Source organism: Acomys minous (genome assembly GCF_964271855.1).
Source record: "Acomys minous genome assembly, chromosome: 1".
Taxonomy (NCBI): Eukaryota; Metazoa; Chordata; class Mammalia; order Rodentia; family Muridae; genus Acomys; species Acomys minous.
In genome coordinates, this window is record NC_140483.1 from 154,750,163 (window position 1) to 154,771,347 (window position 21,185).

At 45.5% G+C, this 21,185-nt stretch overlaps 1 protein-coding gene across 3 annotated transcripts in view; it reads right to left on the reverse strand.

The window, feature by feature from the left end:
- Window positions 1-21,185, reverse strand: part of FKBP15 (FKBP prolyl isomerase family member 15) — a 60,431-nt gene that overhangs the window by 4,984 nt on the left and 34,262 nt on the right. The window contains exons 15-26 of one of the 3 annotated variants that reach the window (XM_084803242.1): window positions 19,550-19,664; window positions 17,647-17,756; window positions 16,702-16,809; window positions 15,689-15,783; window positions 14,404-14,476; window positions 10,643-10,814; window positions 9,050-9,186; window positions 6,363-6,518; window positions 5,304-5,456; window positions 4,342-4,461; window positions 3,701-3,808; window positions 2,717-3,429 (exon numbers count right to left, since the gene is read on the reverse strand). In XM_084803242.1, coding sequence (XP_084659368.1) covers window positions 2,717-3,429; window positions 3,701-3,808; window positions 4,342-4,461; window positions 5,304-5,456; window positions 6,363-6,518; window positions 9,050-9,186; window positions 10,643-10,814; window positions 14,404-14,476; window positions 15,689-15,783; window positions 16,702-16,809; window positions 17,647-17,756; window positions 19,550-19,664 — 2,060 coding nt within the window. Of the gene's footprint in view, window positions 1-2,716; window positions 3,430-3,700; window positions 3,809-4,341; window positions 4,462-5,303; window positions 5,457-6,362; window positions 6,519-9,049; window positions 9,187-10,642; window positions 10,815-14,373; window positions 14,477-15,688; window positions 15,784-16,701; window positions 16,810-17,646; window positions 17,757-19,549; window positions 19,665-21,185 lie in introns of all 3 variants that reach the window. The other 2 variants (XM_084803241.1, XM_084803240.1) reach the window with 2 other exon arrangements.

A 21,185-nucleotide genomic window follows, 5' to 3' on the forward strand; every position in this document is an offset into this window, starting at 1 on the left:
CCAGTCTACACCTGGAGTCAGCCCCTCCAGTCTACACCCTGTGTCAGCCCCTCCAGTCTACACCTTGAGTCATCCCCTCCAGTCTACACCTTGTGTCAGCCCCTCCAGTCTACACCCTGTGTCAGCTCCTCCAGTCTACACCTTGTGTCATCCCCTCCAGTCTACACCTTGAGTCATCCCCTCCAGTCTACACCCTGTGTCAGCCCCTCCAGTCTACACCCTGTGTCAGCTCCTCCAGTCTACACCCTGTGTCATCCCCTCCAGTCTACACCTTGTGTCAGCCCCTCCAGTCTACACCCTGTGTCATCCCCTCCAGTCTACACCTTGTGTCAGCCCCTCCAGTCTACACCCTGTGTCAGCTCCTCCAGTCTACACCTTGTGTCATCCCCTCCAGTCTACACCTTGAGTCATCCCCTCCAGTCTACACCCTGTGTCAGCCCCTCCAGTCTACACCCTGTGTCAGCTCCTCCAGTCTACACCTGGAGTCAGCTCCTCCAGTCTACACCTTGTGTCAGCCCCTCCAGTCTACACCCTGTGTCAGCTCCTCCAGTCTACACCTGGAGTCAGCCCCTCCAGTCTACACCTTGTGTCAGCCCCTCCAGTCTACACCCTGTGTCAGCTCCTCCAGTCTACACCTGGAGTCAGCTCCTCCAGTCTACACCCTGTGTCATCCCCTCCAGTCTACACCTGGAGTCAGCTCCTCCAGTCTACACCCTGTGTCATCCCCTCCAGTCTACATCTGGAGTCAGCCCCTCCAGTCTACACCCTGTGTCAGCTCCTCCAGTCTACACCCTGTGTCAGCTCCTCCAGTCTACACCTGGAGTCAGCCCCTCCAGTCTACACTTTGTGTCAGCCCCTCCAGTCTACACCTTGTGTCAGCTCCTCCAGTCTACACCTTGTGTCAGCCCCTCCAGTCTACACCCTGTGTCAGCTCCTCCAGTCTACACCTTGTGTCAGCCCCTCCAGTCTACACCCTGTGTCAGCTCCTCCAGTCTACACCTTGTGTCAGCCCCTCCAGTCTACACCCTGTGTCATCCCCTCCAGTATACACCTTGTGTCTGCCCCTCCAGTCTACACCTTGTGTCAGCTCCTCCAGTCTACACCCTGTGTCATCCCCTCCAGTCTACACCTGGAGTCAGCTCCTCCAGTCTACACCCTGTGTCATCCCCTCCAGTCTACACCTGGAGTCAGCTCCTCCAGTCTACACCTTGTGTCAGCTCCTCCAGTCTACACCCTGTGTCATCCCCTCCAGTCTACACCTTATGTCAGCCCCTCCAGTCTACACCTTGTGTCAGCTCCTCCAGTCTACACCCTGTGTCATCCCCTCCAGTCTACACCTTGAGTCATCCCCTCCAGTCTACACCCTGTGTCAGCCCCTCCAGTCTACACCTTGAGTCATCCCCTCCAGTCTACACCCTGTGTCAGCCCCTCCAGTCTACACCTTGTGTCAGCCCCTCCAGTCTACACCTGGAATCAGCCCCTCCAGTCTACACCCTGTGTCATCCCCTCCAGTCTACACCTAGAGTCAGCCCCTCCAGTCTACACCTGGAGTCAGCCCCTCCAGTCTACACCCTGTGTCAGCTCCTCCAGTCTACACCTTATGTCAGCCCCTCCAGTCTACACCTTGTGTCAACCCCTCCAGTCTACACCCTGTGTCAGCTCATCCAGTCTACACCTTATGTCAGCCCCTCCAGTCTACACCTTGTGTCAACCCCTCCAGTCTACACCTTGAGTCATCCCCTCCAGTCTACACCCTGTGTCAGCCCCTCCAGTCTACACCTTGAGTCAGCTCCTCCAGTCTACACCTTGAGTCATCCCCTCCAGTCTAAACCTGGAGTCAGCCCCTCCAGTCTACACCTTGTGTCAGCTCCTCCAGTCTACACCTTGAGTCAGCCCCTCCAGTCTACACCTGGAGTCAGCCCCTCCAGTCTACACCCTGTGTCATCCCCTCCAGTCTACATCTGGAGTCAGCCCCTCCAGTCTACACCTTGTGTCAGCTCCTCCAGTCTACACCCTGTGTCATCCCCTCCAGTCTACACCTTGAGTCAGCCCCTCCAGTCTACACCCTGTGTTAGCCTCTCTATAATATACAGTCAGCACAATTCTAAAGCTAATAAATCAAGACTCATTACTCTTCTGTTTAAATCCTCTCACTAGCTTCTCATTGCACTTGTACAAAATTCAAGCTCTAATAGTGACAAAATAGCCTATATCTTGGCCTCTTCATTTTCCAACTTCAGCTTTACCTGACTTGTCCCCTACTAGCTCCTTTTAGTCCCTTGGGATGTGTCCACCACACCAGAGCACCTTTGTGTGTGCTCCTCCCTCTGCAATCTCTCCTGTTGTCAATATGGATGAGTCTTAGTACTCCTTAGATCACTGTTTAAATGCTACCTTTTCAGATGAATTCCCTAGCCACCTATTTTAACAGATTCTCCCTCCTTATTCTCAGTACTAGCACAGTTTCTTTTCCTCAGCACTTACCCCGCTGTTAGAATATATAAACATGATTTGTCTTCCCCATTAGATTGTAAGCTCCTCAGACTCATAACCCACACCTGCTTTGGCCACCACACCCCCATAGTGTGCCAAGAGCCCTGCATATAGAGCTACCAATGGGGAAATGAATGAGTACAGCATTCATGGCAACCCTGAGAAAGACAGACCACTTCCACAGATAGACAGACAGCCATCTTGTGCCTGTTCAGATACACACCTGCAGTGCTGGGAGTCCTGGTTGTGTCTGAGGGATGCTCCTGCAGCCGCGGAAGCAAGCTCTGTGTCCATCAATGTCTCACAAGGACCAGAGCTATTGACATCCTCAACTTCTTTGAGCTCAGGAGGCTGAAGTTCTCCTTGGCTTTCTGGGTCTAGGGATGATGGCTCCCCCTTTTCAGGGTCTGGAGTCAGTGGCAGTCTCCTGGAGTTTCCTTGCAGTGGGCCATCTGGGGCTACTTCCCTGACATGTTCTTCTCCCAATAGGTTGCTGGGCTGCGCTGTTCTCTGGCCAGCAGCAAGTGTCTCCTCACACCCAGAATCCACAGTTACAGGGCCTGGAGGTGTAGGTGGGATTGAAGTCGGGGGCCCCAGGACTCTGTGGGGTGGGATGTCAGCTGGCTCAGGTGGGAGGGAACTGTCTTTGATTTCTGAGGGTACCTCTGCTTCTGAGGGCTCCCCTTTCCTTGTCTGTGCACCATCCTGTAGCATGGGAAGAGCCTGTGGAGGCAGTGGAGTAGTCTCCCCTACTACCTGTTCTGACAGAACCTTGGGGGCCTCCTGCATTTCCCCATTTGAGGGTGCTGGAGACAGTCCGGGAGTGGCGGGGCCTGGCTGCTCCAGGGAAGCTCTCAAAGGCTTCCCTTCTTCCTCCTCACTGCTGCGCTCTCCCTGCTCTTCCTCCTGCTGGTTCAACAGCTGCAGAGTCACCATCTGTTCAAAAGCCAAGGAGGAGATGAGCACTGAAAGGGAGACAGAGTGCACTCACAGGCCCTCTGTCCTCAGAAGCACAGCTGCCACCTAATTAAAATGACTGTGCTTCTACCTGTCAGAAGAGGCTGGCCACATCCATCCAGGCACGTGTCATATCAGGGTCCCCATCACTGATGGATGGTCTTGGATAAGTTTTTAAATTTGAGCACTTAGAAGGTAATTAAACAAAATGCCCATTCCAATGAACGAACTGACAGCTTTCTGGCTGTACCTTGATTGTATGCATGATGGTCCTGAGAACGGTTCTGCCGTCGTAAGATTCCTCCAGCTCAAACTCTCCCCTCAGTGACTGGAACACCTGGTTCATGATCTTCTTGACCTGTGCCAAGATAAAAAAATGCATGCTACCAAAATCAAGTCATTAAGTGATACTGAAATTACAGAGTTAGAGCTCTATGGATGGTCATGAATAGCTGGTGACACTGAGCTGCCACTATGGAGAGAATGGTTTTAAATGACAAGCCTGTTTCACAGAACGGCTAACTAGAAGACTTCCCAGTCAAGTGATGCTTAAGTGTGCAAGACTGCCCACAGATCATGTACTGATATGTTGTAACTCCAACTATGAGCACCACAGGAAGCTGTGTGGCCTGAACCACAGGGATTAGTGGATGCTGGATGCTGGTGCTGGGTGTAGTCCCATCTTCCAACTCTTCTCTATGACTTAGGGGCACTGTCAAAGCTTCAGAGGAAGAGTCTCCTTGGCTTGCTATCAGAGTGGTAGATTCTAAAGAGATAGTTTTTATTCAGACAAATGATTTATCAATAAAACTGGAAAAACACTGTTGGCATCACATATGGATCACCGCCTTGATGTGATAGATTTTGCTGCGGCTCTGAAGGCCAGCTCACCTTCTCTGAGGGGTCAGCGGCAGCTCTGACTGCAGGTGCCTGGGACTTACTCTTCTCCAGTTGCTGGATGTGCTCATTCTGTGCAGTGAAGGCTGCAACCTGTGCCCGGAGAGCTAAGCACTGTAAAATGAACAGATGGGGCTGTGGCCTTGGGAACCTGGATGACTTGTGGTGGTCAGGAAACACGAGAGAACCGTTGTGCGCACAAGTCCTGACTTCACCTGGGTCTGCTAGGCCTAGCCTTGACCCTCATGCCAGACCAGCTGATGCAGGTTACTCTTCTTCCTCAACAATCAAGCCACAGCTTCACGCTCCCTTCCCAATGAGGTCAAGAGTACAGCGAAAACAAGCTGGTGTGAAGGATGGTAGTCACATACACACTCAGCAACCTACTCACCTCCAAGACTGCCTCTCAGAGTTCCCAGTCAGAGGGTTTTAACTGCATAACGCGAGGAACTGCACTTCAGCAAGGTACTTTCATAGCACACCTCCACGTCAACTCTGGGCTCTCTTCCCACATGTAAGTATCCCACCATACCCCACACTCCACCATATACCTTACCACAGCCACTGTCCTTGGCTCCTTGAGGCACTTCCTCACAGAGCACCTAATCACTTATCTGTTTTTTTGTTTTCGTTTTTGTTTTTTGTGATTATGTGACTCTTGAGGGCAGAGTCCTTTGCATGCCCTTTCTCTATCACAGTGGCTAGAGCCAAACTGATGGTCAGTAAATGTTTGCTTAATTAATGAAGGCTCAAATAGTGGGAAACAAGTCCTGGAACACTGGCTGTTTTGTGTTTTTTCAGGTCCCCGACCTGCCATCCTGTGTAAGCATGTGAAAGACATACTAGCCTGACTGTGTTTTATAGCTGTTAATACTTTTGAGCCTAAGCTCAAAAGACTGAACACGCCTCACCCCAACCCCCCAGCTTGGAGGTCTTTGGTTCATGGAAAGAGCTACCTCATCCTGAAGGCGGGACAGCTTCTGCTGGTGGGCATCCCTCTGCGCGCACACCTCCTGGTACCGCTGAAGGTGCTCATCCTTTGCAGAAGCCAAGAGATGCTCACACTTTGCTTCCCACTGGCTCTGCAGCTCAGCCTGTGCGAGAGACAACTGCCAAGATAAACAATAACCATGTGGAGGAGATTGAGAGTTAGGGGATGGGGTTCCCTTTACAACAAAGGAAGCCATTTGCCATACAATTTAAAGGCCCTTGGCCCATTTGGGTAGAAAACAACTGTTGAAATGATCTGAACTACTTTAAAAGCGTCCTTCTATTCCTTCTTAGTCTCTATGTGTGTGGCGCTGTTTCACTTCCTTCAGTGTCTCTCAATGCACTTGGAGCTTAGCTGGCCTCCAGCAAGCCCCAGTCATCCTCCTGTCTCTACTGTACACATGTAGCCACACCCAACATTTTACTTGGGTGCTAGAGATTCAAACTTAGGTCCCCCCAAACTGGCAGTGTTGGTGACAAATTCTAAACAGGACTTTGGCTGGGTAAACAGAAACCTTCCTTTAGGCTTTCTTTTTAGGGTTTCTGTTTACCAGGAACCTCCCTTAACCTACCACCAAAGGTCAACTACCTCAAAGGACATCTAGTCCCCTATCTTTCTAAACAGCCTAAACTACCGCAAAGACCTCCACCCTGCTGACTGCCCTATAAAATTTGCTTGCATTTCCACCATTTTGCTTCTCCCCTCTCCACCGCCACACTCCCCAGGGGATCGCCATGGTGCTCCTCTCTTTCTCCCTATGGAGTGGTGCAGTTCGGTGGCTTCACTGTAAGGTCCCTTACACGTACAGACAGCAAGCCCTCTTACCTCCTCAGACATGCCCCCAGGCCCAAACTAGGCATAACTTAAACGTTTGGGGGTCGGGGGGCGTGTTGCTGGTGGTCAGGATTTCCATTATTCTCCCAGGGTGTATAAGCCATAAGAAACGCCTTTCTAAGGGTAAGTGGAAGCTCTGTGTTCTCTCTGTGTCCTTCACAGCTTCCTTGTATTGCCAGATGCCTGTTACCTGCTCTGCAGCCGCTTGGTCTGTGGACACTCGAGCCTTTTTCAAGAGCTGCCGAAGTCTGTCCAGTTCCTCCTGGTGTGACCTGCGAATCTCATCCATCTCCTCCTCCGCCTGGCAGCGCTCCTGAGCTGATTTCTTTTTCCTCTCTGAGAGGTTCTTAGGAACAAGAGAACCACCCTCAGCACGAGCTCAACAGTGTGGACGGGTGGTGGTGCCTCAGTGGGTCATTCTAGGAACGGTTCCTTTTTAATCCCCCCCCCCCCAGCGTGTGCCACACACACTTTTATATTTTGCATCCCTGCTACCAAGATAAACCGTGACAGGGAAAAAGCAGACAACTGATTTACTGCCATACTGAGAGCTGGGACAGCATAATATTAGTGTGGGTACTAGAAGGCAGACACATCTGGCCAGCTGGTAAGAAAATAAATGAACATGGTCTCTCTGGATGGTAATCCTATGAAATGTTCCTTAAAATACATCCAGAAATGTTATAAATTGTAATTTATCATAAGAAGCCTTAAGTCATAGTCAAATATTGTAAGGATAGTCACTGTGACAGAGTCTACAATAAGGAAAAACTGAAAATGGCCCCAAATCAGAAGAAATTACTTTAAAAAGCACAACAAAATGAAAGAGGAACTAGGGAGATGGCTCAGTGGGTAAATCACTTGCCACACAAGTGTAAGGACCTGTGTTCAGATCTTCAAAACCCATATAAAAGCAGACCATGGGCTCAGCACTCCTATGGCAAGAGGGCAAGCAGAGAAAGAGCATCCTCGGAAGCTCACAGGCCAGCTAGGGAACAAGAGAATGTCTCAAACAAGACAGAAGGCAAGGACTGCCACGTAAGGCTGTCCTCTGACTTTCACACATGTGTGCATGCTTTGGCTCTCATGATCTCAACTTATACACACACACACACACACACACACACACACACACACACACACACACACACACACAAAGAGATAAAATCATAGAAGAAATTGTAACCACAGATCAAGATTTACCTCCTAAAATGGTAGCAGGCAAGAACAGCTTTACTAGAGGCTTACTGAACCCTCAGCAACACTTTGTTCTTTTCATACTAAACTGTTCTAGAACAAAGAAAAAGATAGCAATGTTCCTGCTTTGTCCAATGGAGTGATTACCCTGATATTAAAATTTTAAATAATGCATGACTCAAAAATAGCAGGGTAGGGGAAGTGGGCTGAAGAGACAGATCAGCAGATAAGAAAGCTTGCTGTTCTTCCAGAGGACCTGATTTTGGGTCCCAGCACCCATGTTAGGTGGCTTACAACTACTTGTAACTCAAGCACCAAGGTATGAGACACCCTCTTTTGGTTTCCTGGGGGCACCCACACATACACACCCACACACAAAATAATAATTTTTTTTTTTTGCTTTTTTTTTTGAGATGAGGTTTTACTATGTTATCTTGACTGACCTAGAAGTCATTATGTAGAAGAGGCTAGACTTGAAGCCACACAGATTCACCAGTTTCTGCCTCCCAAGGGCTGGGATTAAAGGCATGCTCTATCACACACAGCCTTTTTGTTTGATTTTTGTTTTTTGAGACAGGGTCTCATTATGTAACTTAGTCTGGCCCTGGAATTCATTATGTAAAACCAAGCTGGCCTCAAACTCACAGAACTCCACCTGCCTCTGCCTGCCTCCAGAATCCTGGGATTAATGGCATATTCCATCATGCACATTAAGTCTTTTTTTTTAAAAAAAGAGTAATTTTAAAAAAGTATTAAGATGGAAAAATATTAGCAATGTGTATAGCTAAAAAAGGATTAGCAAAGCTGGGCATGGTGGCACACACCTTTAATCCCAGTACCTGGGAGGCAGAGGCAGGCGGATCACTGTGAGTTCAAGGACAGCTTGGTCTACAAAGTGAGGCCTGGACAGCCAGGACTACAAGAGAAACCCTGTCTCAAAAAAACAAAACAAAAGGATTAGCACTCTTAATATTTCTATAGGAACGAGTATAAAGGGCTCCAAAAAGAGAATTCACAGGAGAAATAGAAATAGGCATGACATATATGAAAGCTTTATTACTAAAAAAATACACAGCTGCTGGGCATGGTGGCACACACCTTTAATACAAGCACTCAGGAGGCAGAGGCAGCAGTTGGAGGCTACCTTGGTCTACATAGCTCCAGGACAGCCAGGACTACATAGAGGGACACTACCAAAAAAAACCAAACTAACCAATCAACCAACCAACCAACCAGTTAGCTATTCAGTCTGAGGAGAGCCACAGCTGTTGGAAATGAAAAACTGAAAACATAAGTATCCAGTGATCCAGCATAGGACAGCTGCACAGTAGGCTACTATGCAGGAGGAGTGAGTAGAGCCTTGTCAACACTTCTAAAAGCATTAAATATGAGCCCACTATTGTTCAGAAATGTTATGTGCATGTTTATATAAGAGGTATTGTAATATTTTATGCAAAGAGTAACCTAGAAGGTTTATGCATTATTTGTGGTTGATATTTATAACCCATACAATTAAAGAAGGAATTAAAGACAACTTTTTAATTTTATACTTTTCTGTATTGTTTGACTTTTTCTAATTCAGTCACACTATTAAAAAGTTTAAAAGTAAAACATGATTGTTTACATATCAGCTCTGCCTGGTCACTTGGTTCCAAGAGGAACTTGGCTTTTGGGACTCACCTTTTCCAGCGACTCCTTCTCAGCTCGCAGGTCAGTCAACTCTTCCTCCAGGGATGTCACCTTGAGCTCCAGCTGTCTCCGGTTCTGCTTTTCACTTTTGAATTTGGACTGTGTTTGCTCAGAGGCTTCTCGGAGCTCTAGGACAGAGAAGAAGGGAGACTTGATTGTAGGACCAGAATTCTGCAGTGGACAATGTGGCATCCCAGAGGCTCTTTCAAGGTTGCATGCTTTAATCTCCCACATGAGCGAGCCTCTCCACCCTGCAATATGGACTGGCAAGCCCTACAGCGACTCTGCTATCAACCCATGCTAACTCTGAAAAAGGTAACTTCTCTATGTCTACATCTCTTTCCACATATGCAAAGTATGAGAGAATGTGCTCTGAATAGTCACTGGTCACTCATATAACTCTATTTCCTGTGCCATACAAACACATGGGGCATCTCTGCTGAGTAGAGCTCTGGTCCCTTCCCACTGCCTGGGTAAGACTCTCAGCTTTCTTGGTAGATAGGACATTTGACCAAGAATTTGCTTTCAAGATATCCTTTCTCAAATAAGGTTGGGGGTGGGGGTTATCTTTTACTATAGTATACTAAAACTTGTTTGAAAACTGGCTCTTAAAGTAACTGTCACAAGGAACTACAAGATCATAGCTGAGATATCTACATAACATTCAAATCTAAAATTGTCTACTATGTTTGCTTGAGGTGGGCCAAGCACTGCTCTGTAAGAGAAGGGAAGCATCTTCAAGGACCCAGCTTCCCAATGCTATCAGTAACTCTGAGCAACTCTGACCCAGGCAGGGCAGTGTGCCTCCAGCCATTCTGCTGCTGCTGACTCTGTCCCAGCCCACTGGTTTCTCTATACCAAGACAAGAGTCGACACGCTGGCGTTCACCAGCTGGCTAAGCAGCATGTCTTCGTCACTCCCTGGTGCCAGGCACTGAAGTAACTCTCATATGGAGAAAGGCGTTGACAAAGAATAAATCACTGTGCTCCCTTCAGGGACTTGTATTCTAGAGGGAAGAGCAGACTTATAAATGGTGTTTATCAAAAGTGATTTTGATGATCAGAATATTGCACTGAGATAAAAGCTTTTAAAGAAAGATCAAGTGGTCTAGAAAACGCAGGGGAAACTTATGAAAGTGGCCGATTTTGGAGAGGACTGGAGATCACTACTGATGGCGAGCACACCAAGTGATGGCTACACCACTCTAAACACAGCTATTCCAAGATATGAGCAACAGAATGGGTGGACGAGTAGCCAGCCGGACTGGTTATGGCAGCACTCTGGGCCTTGAGTCCAAGCTGGAGTACTGCAATCCACTCTCCAGAGGAAACCACAGCAGGACCCACCAGTCATGTGCTCAATATTTCCTCAGAGAAACAGTGCGACTCATGAATTACAGCTGAATTGGGGGAGGGGTGTCTTCTGTTAATGTAAAACCATCACGTGCTTTTTCCACCAGCCTCCTTGATGGGCAGTCCTCATGAGTGCCATGAACACTATGCCAAAGGGATTGACAAGAAGCAAGCCATTTAACTCCTTAAATTTAAATGGCAGTTGCAATGGCATTCTCCTCTGAGAACTTACCTGAGAGGTTGGCCTGGAGGCTGGTGACCTGGCCCCTGAGAAGATCTGTCTCCTTCAAGCTTTCTGTCAGCTGCACCTGCAGCTCTGTTTCCTTCTTCTGGTGAGCTGTCATTTTCAGTTGCAGGTGAGAGACCTGTGCAGTGGCTGCTGCTAACTCTTCTGTCACCTTGGCCTGAACAATGACACAGGGTGACATCATTTTAGACAGGAAATCCAAGTGCTGATTCAACCTCCCCAACTCTAAGATGATGGGATTGGTAAACAGAAAGAGAGAAAAAGATACCTTCCACCTGTCCTGGGCTAAAATCAAGCTTTGAAAAGGTCCAGGGCTCAGAGAGAATTCTGTTGCAAAATTATGTTCATAGGAAATACTACATAAGCCAGATGTGGCAGTACACAGCTGAAATCCCAGCACTTTGGAGGCTGAGACAGGAGGATAATGAGTTTCAGGCAATTCTTTGTTATGTAACAAGACTGTTTCAAAAGCAAAGAAGCAAGTACCACAGGAGACGACAAAAGTTTGTTTCAAGGTTGTTCAATGCAGCATTAAGTTGTAACAGAATGCAAAACTAAGACAAAACACTGAAGAGATTTAAGCAAGTAAAAAATATGAAACATTCATCCTGTGTGCTATCAAAATTGTAGGGCAGTGGTAGCGCTCACTTTTGATCACTTGGGAGGCAGAGGCAGGCTGATCTCTGTGAGTTTGAGGACAGCTTGGTCTACAAAGCAAGTCCAGGACAGGCAAGGCTACACACAGAGAAACCCTGTCTCCAAAAACCAAAAGAACAAAGAAAGAAAGAAAGGAAGGAGGAAAGAAAGAAAGAAAGAAAGAAGAAAAGAACACTCAGTGGCATGGACTACAACGGGAACCTACTGCCTAGAAAGGCCTACTACAGAAGCATAGAAACACTTTCACATAAACACATATGTATACTCAAAGACAACAGTAATATATTAACTATGGTTATCTTTGGTGTTTTATGTGTTATGGTTTTGTGGTTTATTTTTTTATTTTACTAGAATGAACAGATCCAACTTTTATAAGTTGGAAAAGAATACATGTGATGATGTGTGTGCATATAGATGTTTATAGATGTTATCACAATATTTAAAATATTGTCATGATACGGCATGCCAAGGGGAAAGGAACTCAGAGGAAACCAACATGGTAATGGGAGCACTCTGATTCCTACCCTGGAATAATGCCCACTGTTGCCGTGGAGAGCTGGGAAATGAAGCAAGGATTCAAAAACAGGGAAGCAATGATGCTAGAAGCAGGAAAACAGCATCAGCAAAGACAGCACATTTTGAGTCATTACTTCATAAGAAAACTGATTCTTAGTTTCACTTACCAAACACTCACTGAGCACTTAACCATACTTTTCTGAGCAGTGTTTGGAGGCAGAGATCTGCCTCCTGATGGGAACTGTTGATCTCCCTTTATTAAAGTACATTAAAGTTGGTGCACACCTTTACCCAGTACTTTGAAGGAGAGGCTGACACATCTCAAGTTCAAGGCCCGCCTGATCTACAGAGCTAGTTTCAGATCAGCCAGTACTACGGAAGGGCCAGAGTTATCCCCATTTTCAGATATGTAACCCTTTGCTGAATGACCTTTGCCCTAGATTCACCCCAATTACAGGTAGAACAGCAAGGTCAGAGTTAGCAGATAAAAATGAGACAATTATGTTGAAAAATTAATTAATCCTGAACTTAAATAAATATTCTGCTGCTGCGACCACCACGCCCTGGACTAAACTCTTTCTTAATCATGCCCCAGACATCTGGTTGTGGTTTTACGCTTTAAAGGGAGCCTACTCCTTCCCCTCAGGGTTGCAGTGTCAGCTCTCAAGTCTACCTTCATCCCTAGCCTGCTGGATGCACTCCCCATGGTGAATAGAAGTTGCTTCTAGTTTATTTCTGACTTGGGTTGTCTTGCCCTCATTATTTGCATGATCCCAGCCCCAACACTACATAATGACCCCCTGTCTCAAACAACAAACATAAAGAAGAAGTAGATCATCCAGAGACAGTAGCAGATGTAATTCCAACACCTGGAAGGCTGAGCAGGAGGCTGGAGAGTCTGAGGCTAGCCTGGGCTACATAGTGAAAACCTACAAGAACAAACAAGGGGGAAAACAACAACCGGGGCTGGAGGGACGGCTCAGCGTTTGAGAGCTCTGGTTGCCCTTCCAGAGGACCCAGGTTCAATTCCCAACTGTCTATATTTCCAATTCCAGGGAATCCAACACCCTCACACAAATATACGTACAGGCAAAACGCTGATATACATAAAATAAATAAATAAATAAATCTTTAAAAAAAATAAAAGAAAGAAAAAACAGCTACCAGGGGACAGTTAAGGCATAAAAAGTCTCACTGAAATAAAGGTGATCAGTGGACTACATGGCACCCTAGCCATCAGCTGGGAGCCAATCTAGGCTGTAGAGGGCAGCAGGCAGAGGGTAGCTGCACTTCGGCTCCTGTTCTACTCCTGCTGTTTGGGTAGCTGCACTTTGGCTCCTGTTCTACTCCTGCTGTTTGGCTATTGCACTCAGGACACCTGCTAGGCTCAGTGCCAGATACCTGTGGAGTTTTAAAACGCAAAACCACAAGTGGATTATCAAGCTAAGTAAGAGCTTGATATACTATGACTGATTCATGGGCAAATTAGACCATTACTTGTTTGGGGGAATAAAGTTTTATTGGAACATACTTGTGAACACATGCACATACAACATACTATTGAACATGAGGGTCACATGTTGAACTTTAAGCAAAAGCAAAAGTATCCAGATGCCACATCCAGAGACTATGACAAAAGAAATTACTCTTACACCTGGGTAGGTACTGGAATAAAGGAGAGCGTTGGAAAAGTTTTATCTTGGCTGCATAAACTAAATTAGAAGCCCAGCAGGTGAGCTTCAAAAGATGATCAAGTTCTGATTAAGTTTCCCAAGAGTCTGAGGTACCTAAACCACTGATTAACCAGCGTTGGTCTACAGAATAAGTTATAGTCATCATTTTACCCCTGAACAGTAACAGTGAGAATAAACAGTGTATTTGGATACCCAGTAGGCCTGGGGTAGGGGAAATAAAGGAAAAGGAGAGGAAAAATAAAAATAAAATCAGAGAAAAGAGAGATAGTAAGGCATATTTTGTGGAGAGCAGTGAAGATCCAGGCCAAGTCATTAGTAGACAGCCACAAGAAACAACGCATGAAGTGGCAATGAAAAGAAACAGTGACAGAACAGGACAGGGCTGTGTAAGGTACCTGAGGACAGCCCACTGTCTTTCCATTCTATTGCTGTGAAGACACCATGACCAAGGCAAGTGAGAGGGGGAAAAGCACTTGATTGAGGGCTAATTTGAAATTTCAAAGGATTGACCCATTATCATGGTAGGAGCATGGTAGCAGGTAGGCGACAGGCATGGTATTAGAGCAGTGACTGAGAGCTCACATCTGATCCACAAGTTACAGGCGGAGACCCGGCCTGGTGTGGGCAACATCACTCCTGGTTCAATCATTGTTTTTAAGTCAACTTACTGCAAAAACATTTAAACCTATCTAGAGATGATTAATACATGAAAATCTGCTGGAGGGTTTCTAGGTCTCTTCCCTAAGATGGCCAACATCCTGCTGCACAGAAGCTGGGAAGCGCGTGTGCAGGACTATCCCTCAGCTCCACACATCCCGCCCTGGGCCTTCCTCTGCCCAGTTAGTTTACCTTCTCTTGTTCAGCATGCAATACCCTTGCCTGTGTGTTTTCTGTGGCTGTTTGAAGGGAGTTGTTCCTCTTCTCCATCATCAGGTTACTCTGCTCCACATACCTGAGACAAAAATAAAGGCAAAGAAAACATTTACGACGCATTAGTGTATGGCAGGCACAAGGCAACCCACTCAGTTCTCACAACATTGCTCCACACCTTCATCAGAAACAATCTGAAGGGAGCTGGAGAGATGGCTCCTAGGTTAAGAGCCTTTGATGTCTTTGAAGACAACCCAGGTTCAGTTCCCAGCACCCACATGGTGGCTCACAACTACCTGTAACTCCAGTTCCAAGGGATCCAACTGCCTCGGCTCTCCCAGGGCACTGCACACTCATGATGCAAAGAAGCGGAAGGCCAAACAAACATCCATATCCATTTTTAATAATCTTTAAAAAGCCAAGCAATCTGAAAGCACATTGCTTTCCTGAAACCTGCAGAAATTAACCATGCTATCTGCAGTGACCAAGGAGATAGCAATCTGGGCCACAGATTACTCACTCTGCATAATGAAGGGAAACTTTCACAGGGTGTGTGTGAATGGGGGGTAGGGAGAAAAGAAAAAGGGGTAAGAAGACTGTAAGAGGGTGAGAAAATCAGAAGCCACTTTTCCAATCCTGCCATGTAAGAGACAAGAAAAAACCAAAACCAAACCAAACCAAAACAACAACAACAAAAAACCACTGGGCAAGAGAAATATGGGGAAAAATAACATTTTCAAATGAATTGAGACCATCAGTTTACCTTTCTCCCCTGCCTCAAAGCCCAGAAGCATCCACTAAAAACTATCAAATGATTGTGCTTTATGAAATTAGTGAGGCTGCGGTTGAGTTCTGGTTGATAAAATAGCCCACACAGCAAAGAGGAGAGTGGACCCAGCTTTCTACATAATACCATTTTCAGAGATGAGAACGCTAGGCCTGCATACATAAAGAAAATACCCAAAGCCACACAATAAATAAAGGACAAAGCTGAAAGTCAAACACATGTGGATCTTATACCAACCACAGCCACCTCAGCTTTTCTACTGAAGGTAGAACAAGTAATTCACACAATGAGCAGAAAGAGACATGGTTGAAAAGCGTAGGTGGGAAATGGGATACAGCTCCAAGGTATTCTGTACTTAGTCTGTGCAAGGTCCTCGGGTTCAAAAAACAAAACGAAACATAGAAGAGAACTGTGATTAATATACTGCCCTCAAGAAATGTGTCTCATGGTGGACAAATATACATTAACCCCCCTGTCCACCCTAGCCAGCCTTGCCCCTGCCGTTACCTCTGATTTCGTTCAATGAGCTCACTAATCTTGTCATTCTGCTCTTCTATCCGACTGCTTTTCTCAAGGAGCTCCTGCTTCAGTCTCTCATTTTCCTAAATCCAATACACAGCATGGAGGTAAGTGTCCTAAAAGTGCCCAGTGTCTTGAAAGTTCCATTTCCTATCCACCCTCTGCTTCCTGGCTGCAGCTGCAATGTGACCACCCGCCTCATGCTCTGCTGCCATGCCTTCCCTGCCATAAAGACTGTATCCCCAAACTCTACAACACAATATCTTAAATCCATGGGTGGCTCTGGGAACACATTCTGAAACAAACACTAAGACTTATTTCCCCACAGATGTAACTGTTAAAGTAACAAGTCAAATTATACCGGATGGATTCTAATCACTACGCCAGATAGGCTGAGGACTGAGATAGCATAAAGTGAAGTGAGAGTTCAAAATAGGGCTAGAAAGTAATGATGCTTTTGACTACACACAGTGTAAGTCATATAGACATGTAGAATACAGTATAATACAGCTCAGTACAGTGTATAGTATAATAGAGATACTTATGGTTCCAATGAGAAATGTCACCCATGGGCTCATGTGTTTGGATACCTGATCCTCAGCGTGAGGTGGACTGGAGATGGGGTCCAGTTAGAGAAAGTGGGTCACTGGGGGTGGTTCTAAAGGGTTCCTAGCCAAGCTCCACTTCCTGTTGGCTCCCTGCTCAATAAGGCCAGTTGCTTCATCCTCTGCTACCACTCCTACCTGCCCCAATGGGCTGTATGCTGTCAAACTAGGAAGCAAAGTAAACCTTGCTTCCTGGAGTTGTTTCTTGTCAGGTAGTTGACCACAGCAACAAGGAAAATAACTAAAATGAAAGTATAAGTCACAGAACCAAATTAGGCCATTAGGGTTTTCCCAACTGTAGTTTTCAACACATGCACAGATTTTAAAGGGTGGCACATCTGAGGAGGGAGCATGGACAAGCCCTGCAGGCCGTGCCAGCCTCTCCATCTTCCTCACCTGAATGATTCGCTGGATGTTGCTCATAACCATGCTTGTTTCCATTGTGACAGACATGCTAGGAAGAAGCATGGAATTGCCAGAGCTATGCTTCTGTAACTCTTCAACCTGCCAAAGGGAAGCCAGAAAGACCCTGTGGACATGTTTAAGTGGAGAAACAGAATTCACCAAGAACCAATCACTTATTTTGAGGGAGCTAAAAACTTTGAGATAATATCTAAATGTAAATTCGCTTTCTCCTGCTAACTTGATCCCAAAGACAATCACTCTTCTAGGGAAGCAACTAAGCACTGTGAACATGGGAGACCAAGGCGTCGTCTTCTTACAGCGGTGGCCGCTCCTATTTACAGCCTACTTACTGCCATTTCCTGCCCCTTTAACATTTTAATGTATTATCTCTTTGTAAAGATTTTAAAATGCTTTTAGACTTCTTTATTTTATCTTATGTGTCTTGAGTGCTTTGCCTGCAAGGATGTATGTGCACCATGTGTGTGCCTGGTGCATCAGAGATGAGAAGAGGGCATCAAGTCTCCTGGAACTGAAGTTATGAATGATTGTCAGCCACCGTGTGGGGGCTGGGGACAATCTGGGTCCTCTGCAAGGACAGCAAGTACTCGTAATCACAGAACTGTCACTTCAGCCCTCGATTGTTTCTCTATTACAACTTCATACATATAAACAATGTGTCTTCAGTATACCCATAGCTATTTATTCAAAATAGTCTACTATCATGTGTACAAATGGTATGTGTGAGTACGGGGCATATGCACCAGTACCATGGCACATCCGCAGAATGTCAGAGTAAAAGTAGCAGGAGTCAGTTCTCCCTTCTATGAATTTCAGGACTCAGGTCGCTGGGCTTGTTCAGCAAGTGCTTTTACCTGCTAAGCCATCCCTGGGCCAACTGCACCATGTTTAACAGAGCATTAACTCTGACTCAGTCACCTTAGTCATGAGATGATCCATTTTATCAGCGACTTTGTTGACTGCCATTCGAATTTCAGTGTTGTGTTGCCGGGCTTCAGTCATGAGAAAAGACATCATGTCACCTGATCCTAAAAAAACATGAAAAGGAATTTATAAACCTGGAAAGAGAAAACCATGTGTGGAAATGTCAAGGGCAGTTTTAGCAGAGGAAAGAAAGGATCATGTATGAGGAAATATGATAGGTGATGTCACACTGTTGTGAGAAGACACAGAAAAGGGAATAGAGACAAAATGCTCCCAAGCTAATAATAATTAAGTTATATTACGCAAAATGCTTCAAGACCTAGGATCTGGTCCAAGTGCACCCGTTTTGGACTACTATAATCCTGACACTTACATTTTCCCCATTCACTCAACTACATGCTAGGTATTGAAAAGGCACCAAGAATACAGTCATGAATTAAATACGGCTCCAGCTCTTAGTGGGCTACATCTGGGAATCTGACATATAAACAAATCATTACAATAGAGTACTTTAAATGCAATATGGACATAGTAGCACATGACTGTAACTCACAAGGCACACAGAAGATTCAGGGTTCAGATCAGCTACATGAGATGCTGTCTCAAAAACATTTTTTTAAAAGGGGATGATTTCAAGTGTAGAAAAAAGAGCATGTACAAGGTACAAAAGTAGCACCTTAAAAATAGTATTAACCTTTTGGTGATGAAAATATGCGGTTGTGTCTATGGGAACAGTGGCTGGAGAGGTGGGTGAGCTAGAGGAAATGTCTGACTGGAGGGATACAAAATGTTTCAAAGATGGAGAGGGGTCAGGGCTCCAGACAAAGGCTGCATCTAGGAAGCTCTTCCCACAGCAGACCTGCAAGTTAGGCTGTTGGATATAATTGCCTCCTCTTACCAAAGAGATTACCAAGCAAAAGACAGGCTGCAAAGGACACCACGGCAGGAAAGCAGCACCTGCATCAACATTTTAAAGTGTTGTTTACAAAAGACACCTACACTTGCTCAAGTGCATAAAAGACACACAAAGTCACCCAAGCACCTGTGAGAGACGCTCTCCTACGAGCAGGTTAATTACAGAGGGGGCACTTTATCCCATTTTGTATTGCTTGACATTTTTACTAAAGTGAATTGATTTTGTAATTTACACTTTTAACAAAATGGTTTTCATCTGAGTCACTCAATGCACTCCACCTGCTTCCTCCCAATTCCCGCCAGTGTTTGCTCTTTCATTACCTGCTAAAAGCCCTTGTCACTCTAACAGAAGAACTTAAAGGGATGGTAGGAGAGCAGGGAAGGAAAGAGACCTAGAACATGGGCACAAACGGCCTTTGGGAGAGATGCAAATGTTCTAAAAATGGACTGTTGTGATAGATGCACGAATCTGAATGTTTCCTTAAAAAACAAAAACAAAAACCCCAGGGTTCTGGGAAGCTCAGCCAGTGAAGGTGTTTGCTCCTCAGATCACTGAGCTGACTGTGAATCCCAGGACTGACCTAAAAACAATTATCAAAAGAGTGCAGCTGTGCACACCAGTAACGCCAGCACTGTGGGATAGACACAGGTGGGTCCTGAAATCTCCCTGGGTAGCTGGTCTACCCAAAGTAGTTGAGAGACCTAGTCTCAAAACAACAAGCTGCAGACCAATAGAGGAAGACATCCAATGTCCTGCTCTGGCCTCCATGTACATGTACACAGGTGCAAATAACTGCACATTTATATGTATGCCCACATAGATGCTGCCTTTGAATTATGTTTAAGTTATGTTATATAAATTACATCTCAAGCTGCTAAAACAAACAATGAAAAGAAAGAAAGAAAGGGTAGAGAGCTGTTGAAGGAAAAATGAAAACAGAATGTGAGGGAGGAGAGCCCAGCTGGAAGGAGAAAGTTATACCTTGGAAGTGGGGAGCCTGGGACAGTGGCGCTGGGTACAAGGGCCGAACAGGCTGTAGCTGCGAGGTAACTGAGGATGCCTGGGGATATGCGTAGGCTTGCACACCTGCATAGGGCTGAGAAAGTGATGTCACTTGCTTAGTTTCCTATGATAGAATAAAGCAGATAAAAAGAGAGGACGCTTAAAGTTACTAAAGCTGGAAATGATAAGATCAGAGTTAGGTAGTTGGCTACAGGACTTGATGGTACCTGGTCACTCCAGTCCTACCCAAAACCTGAGGAACAGGAATCTTGGCTCACTACCCAGTCCTCTGGCAATATGATTTAATGAAGTGGGAATTTACTTCCTACTATAAGGCCTATTTTTTAAAAAAACTTAAAACTAAGCAAATTCTGTTTAGTTTCTTTTGAAGAGAAAAAAAAAGATGTTTTTCAAAATTCCAAACTAAACCAGCCAGCTTCCTGGATTCCTCATAATGTCTCGCCCCTGCTAGGTTCTTTTTTAATTTAGAAGTTAAACAACAACAACTGTATCCACGTGTGTCGATGTGTGGGAGTGTACGAGTATGGGGGGAGGGACGTTTCTAACCACCAAATATGGTGGGTTCTTACCAGCTGAGCCATCCATTGCTCACCCTCAGATTCTGTTTTGTTTGTGTGTGTTTTCAAACATGGTTTCATGCAGCTCAGGCTGACCTCAAAATCACTCTAAAGCTGGGAATGCCCTTGCATTCTTGATCTTTCTCTTTCTAGTTCCTTCATGCTGGAATTACAAGTATATGCTACCATGTCTAGCACACTTCTAAATCCTAATGCTTATCTAGGTGGCCAGGAGATCTCATTTTTCTGAGCTGGAAAAAAGAAAAGATGTATTGCTTTATTATAGGGATTTGCTATATGAGTTAAATGAAGCAATACAGCAAAGCTCCTAACAACTGGCAAATTAAGTTCCTAGCAGAAGGCAAATGCTCAATAACTATCAGCTGTCATTTAAGGAGAGACATTCTTTCCCAGTAGAAAACTCAGCTTATTTCCCAAACTTGGCCAATATTCCAATTTTCTTAGGGCCCCCAAAAGATGCCTTCCCATTCAGACAGCAGGAAGCAATCTTAAGAGAATGACACCCTATTCCCAAGAGGGTGGAGTGGGTGGTTTTTGGCTATTCGATGGGTGATGGATGTTTGTCATCACTGGGGGTGGGTAGGTGCAAGTCTTGGTCAGGGAGAAGACAAAGAAGGTTAGATTCAGGAATTTCTTTTTCTTTCCTCTATTCTCCTTTCTTTCTTATCTACTACTAGGGAAAAAGGGGGTGGAAAGAAGGGATGAAAAGAAGAAAAGGAGGATATAGAAAAATAATAGGATAAAAGGGTAGATTATTCAATCTACTTTTAAAGAGCATCAACAAGCCAATTTTTAAAAATTAACTTATTTATTTATTTATTGTTTTTCAAGACAGGGTTTCTCTATGCTATCTTGGCTGTCCTGGACTTGCTTTGTAGACCAGGCTGGCCTCGAACTCACAGCGATCCACCTGCCTCTGCCTCCTGAGTGCTGGGATTAAAGGTGTGTACCGCCACGCCCGGCTAACAAGCCACATATTTTACATTGTTACAGATTTTTTGTTTTTGTTTTTGTTT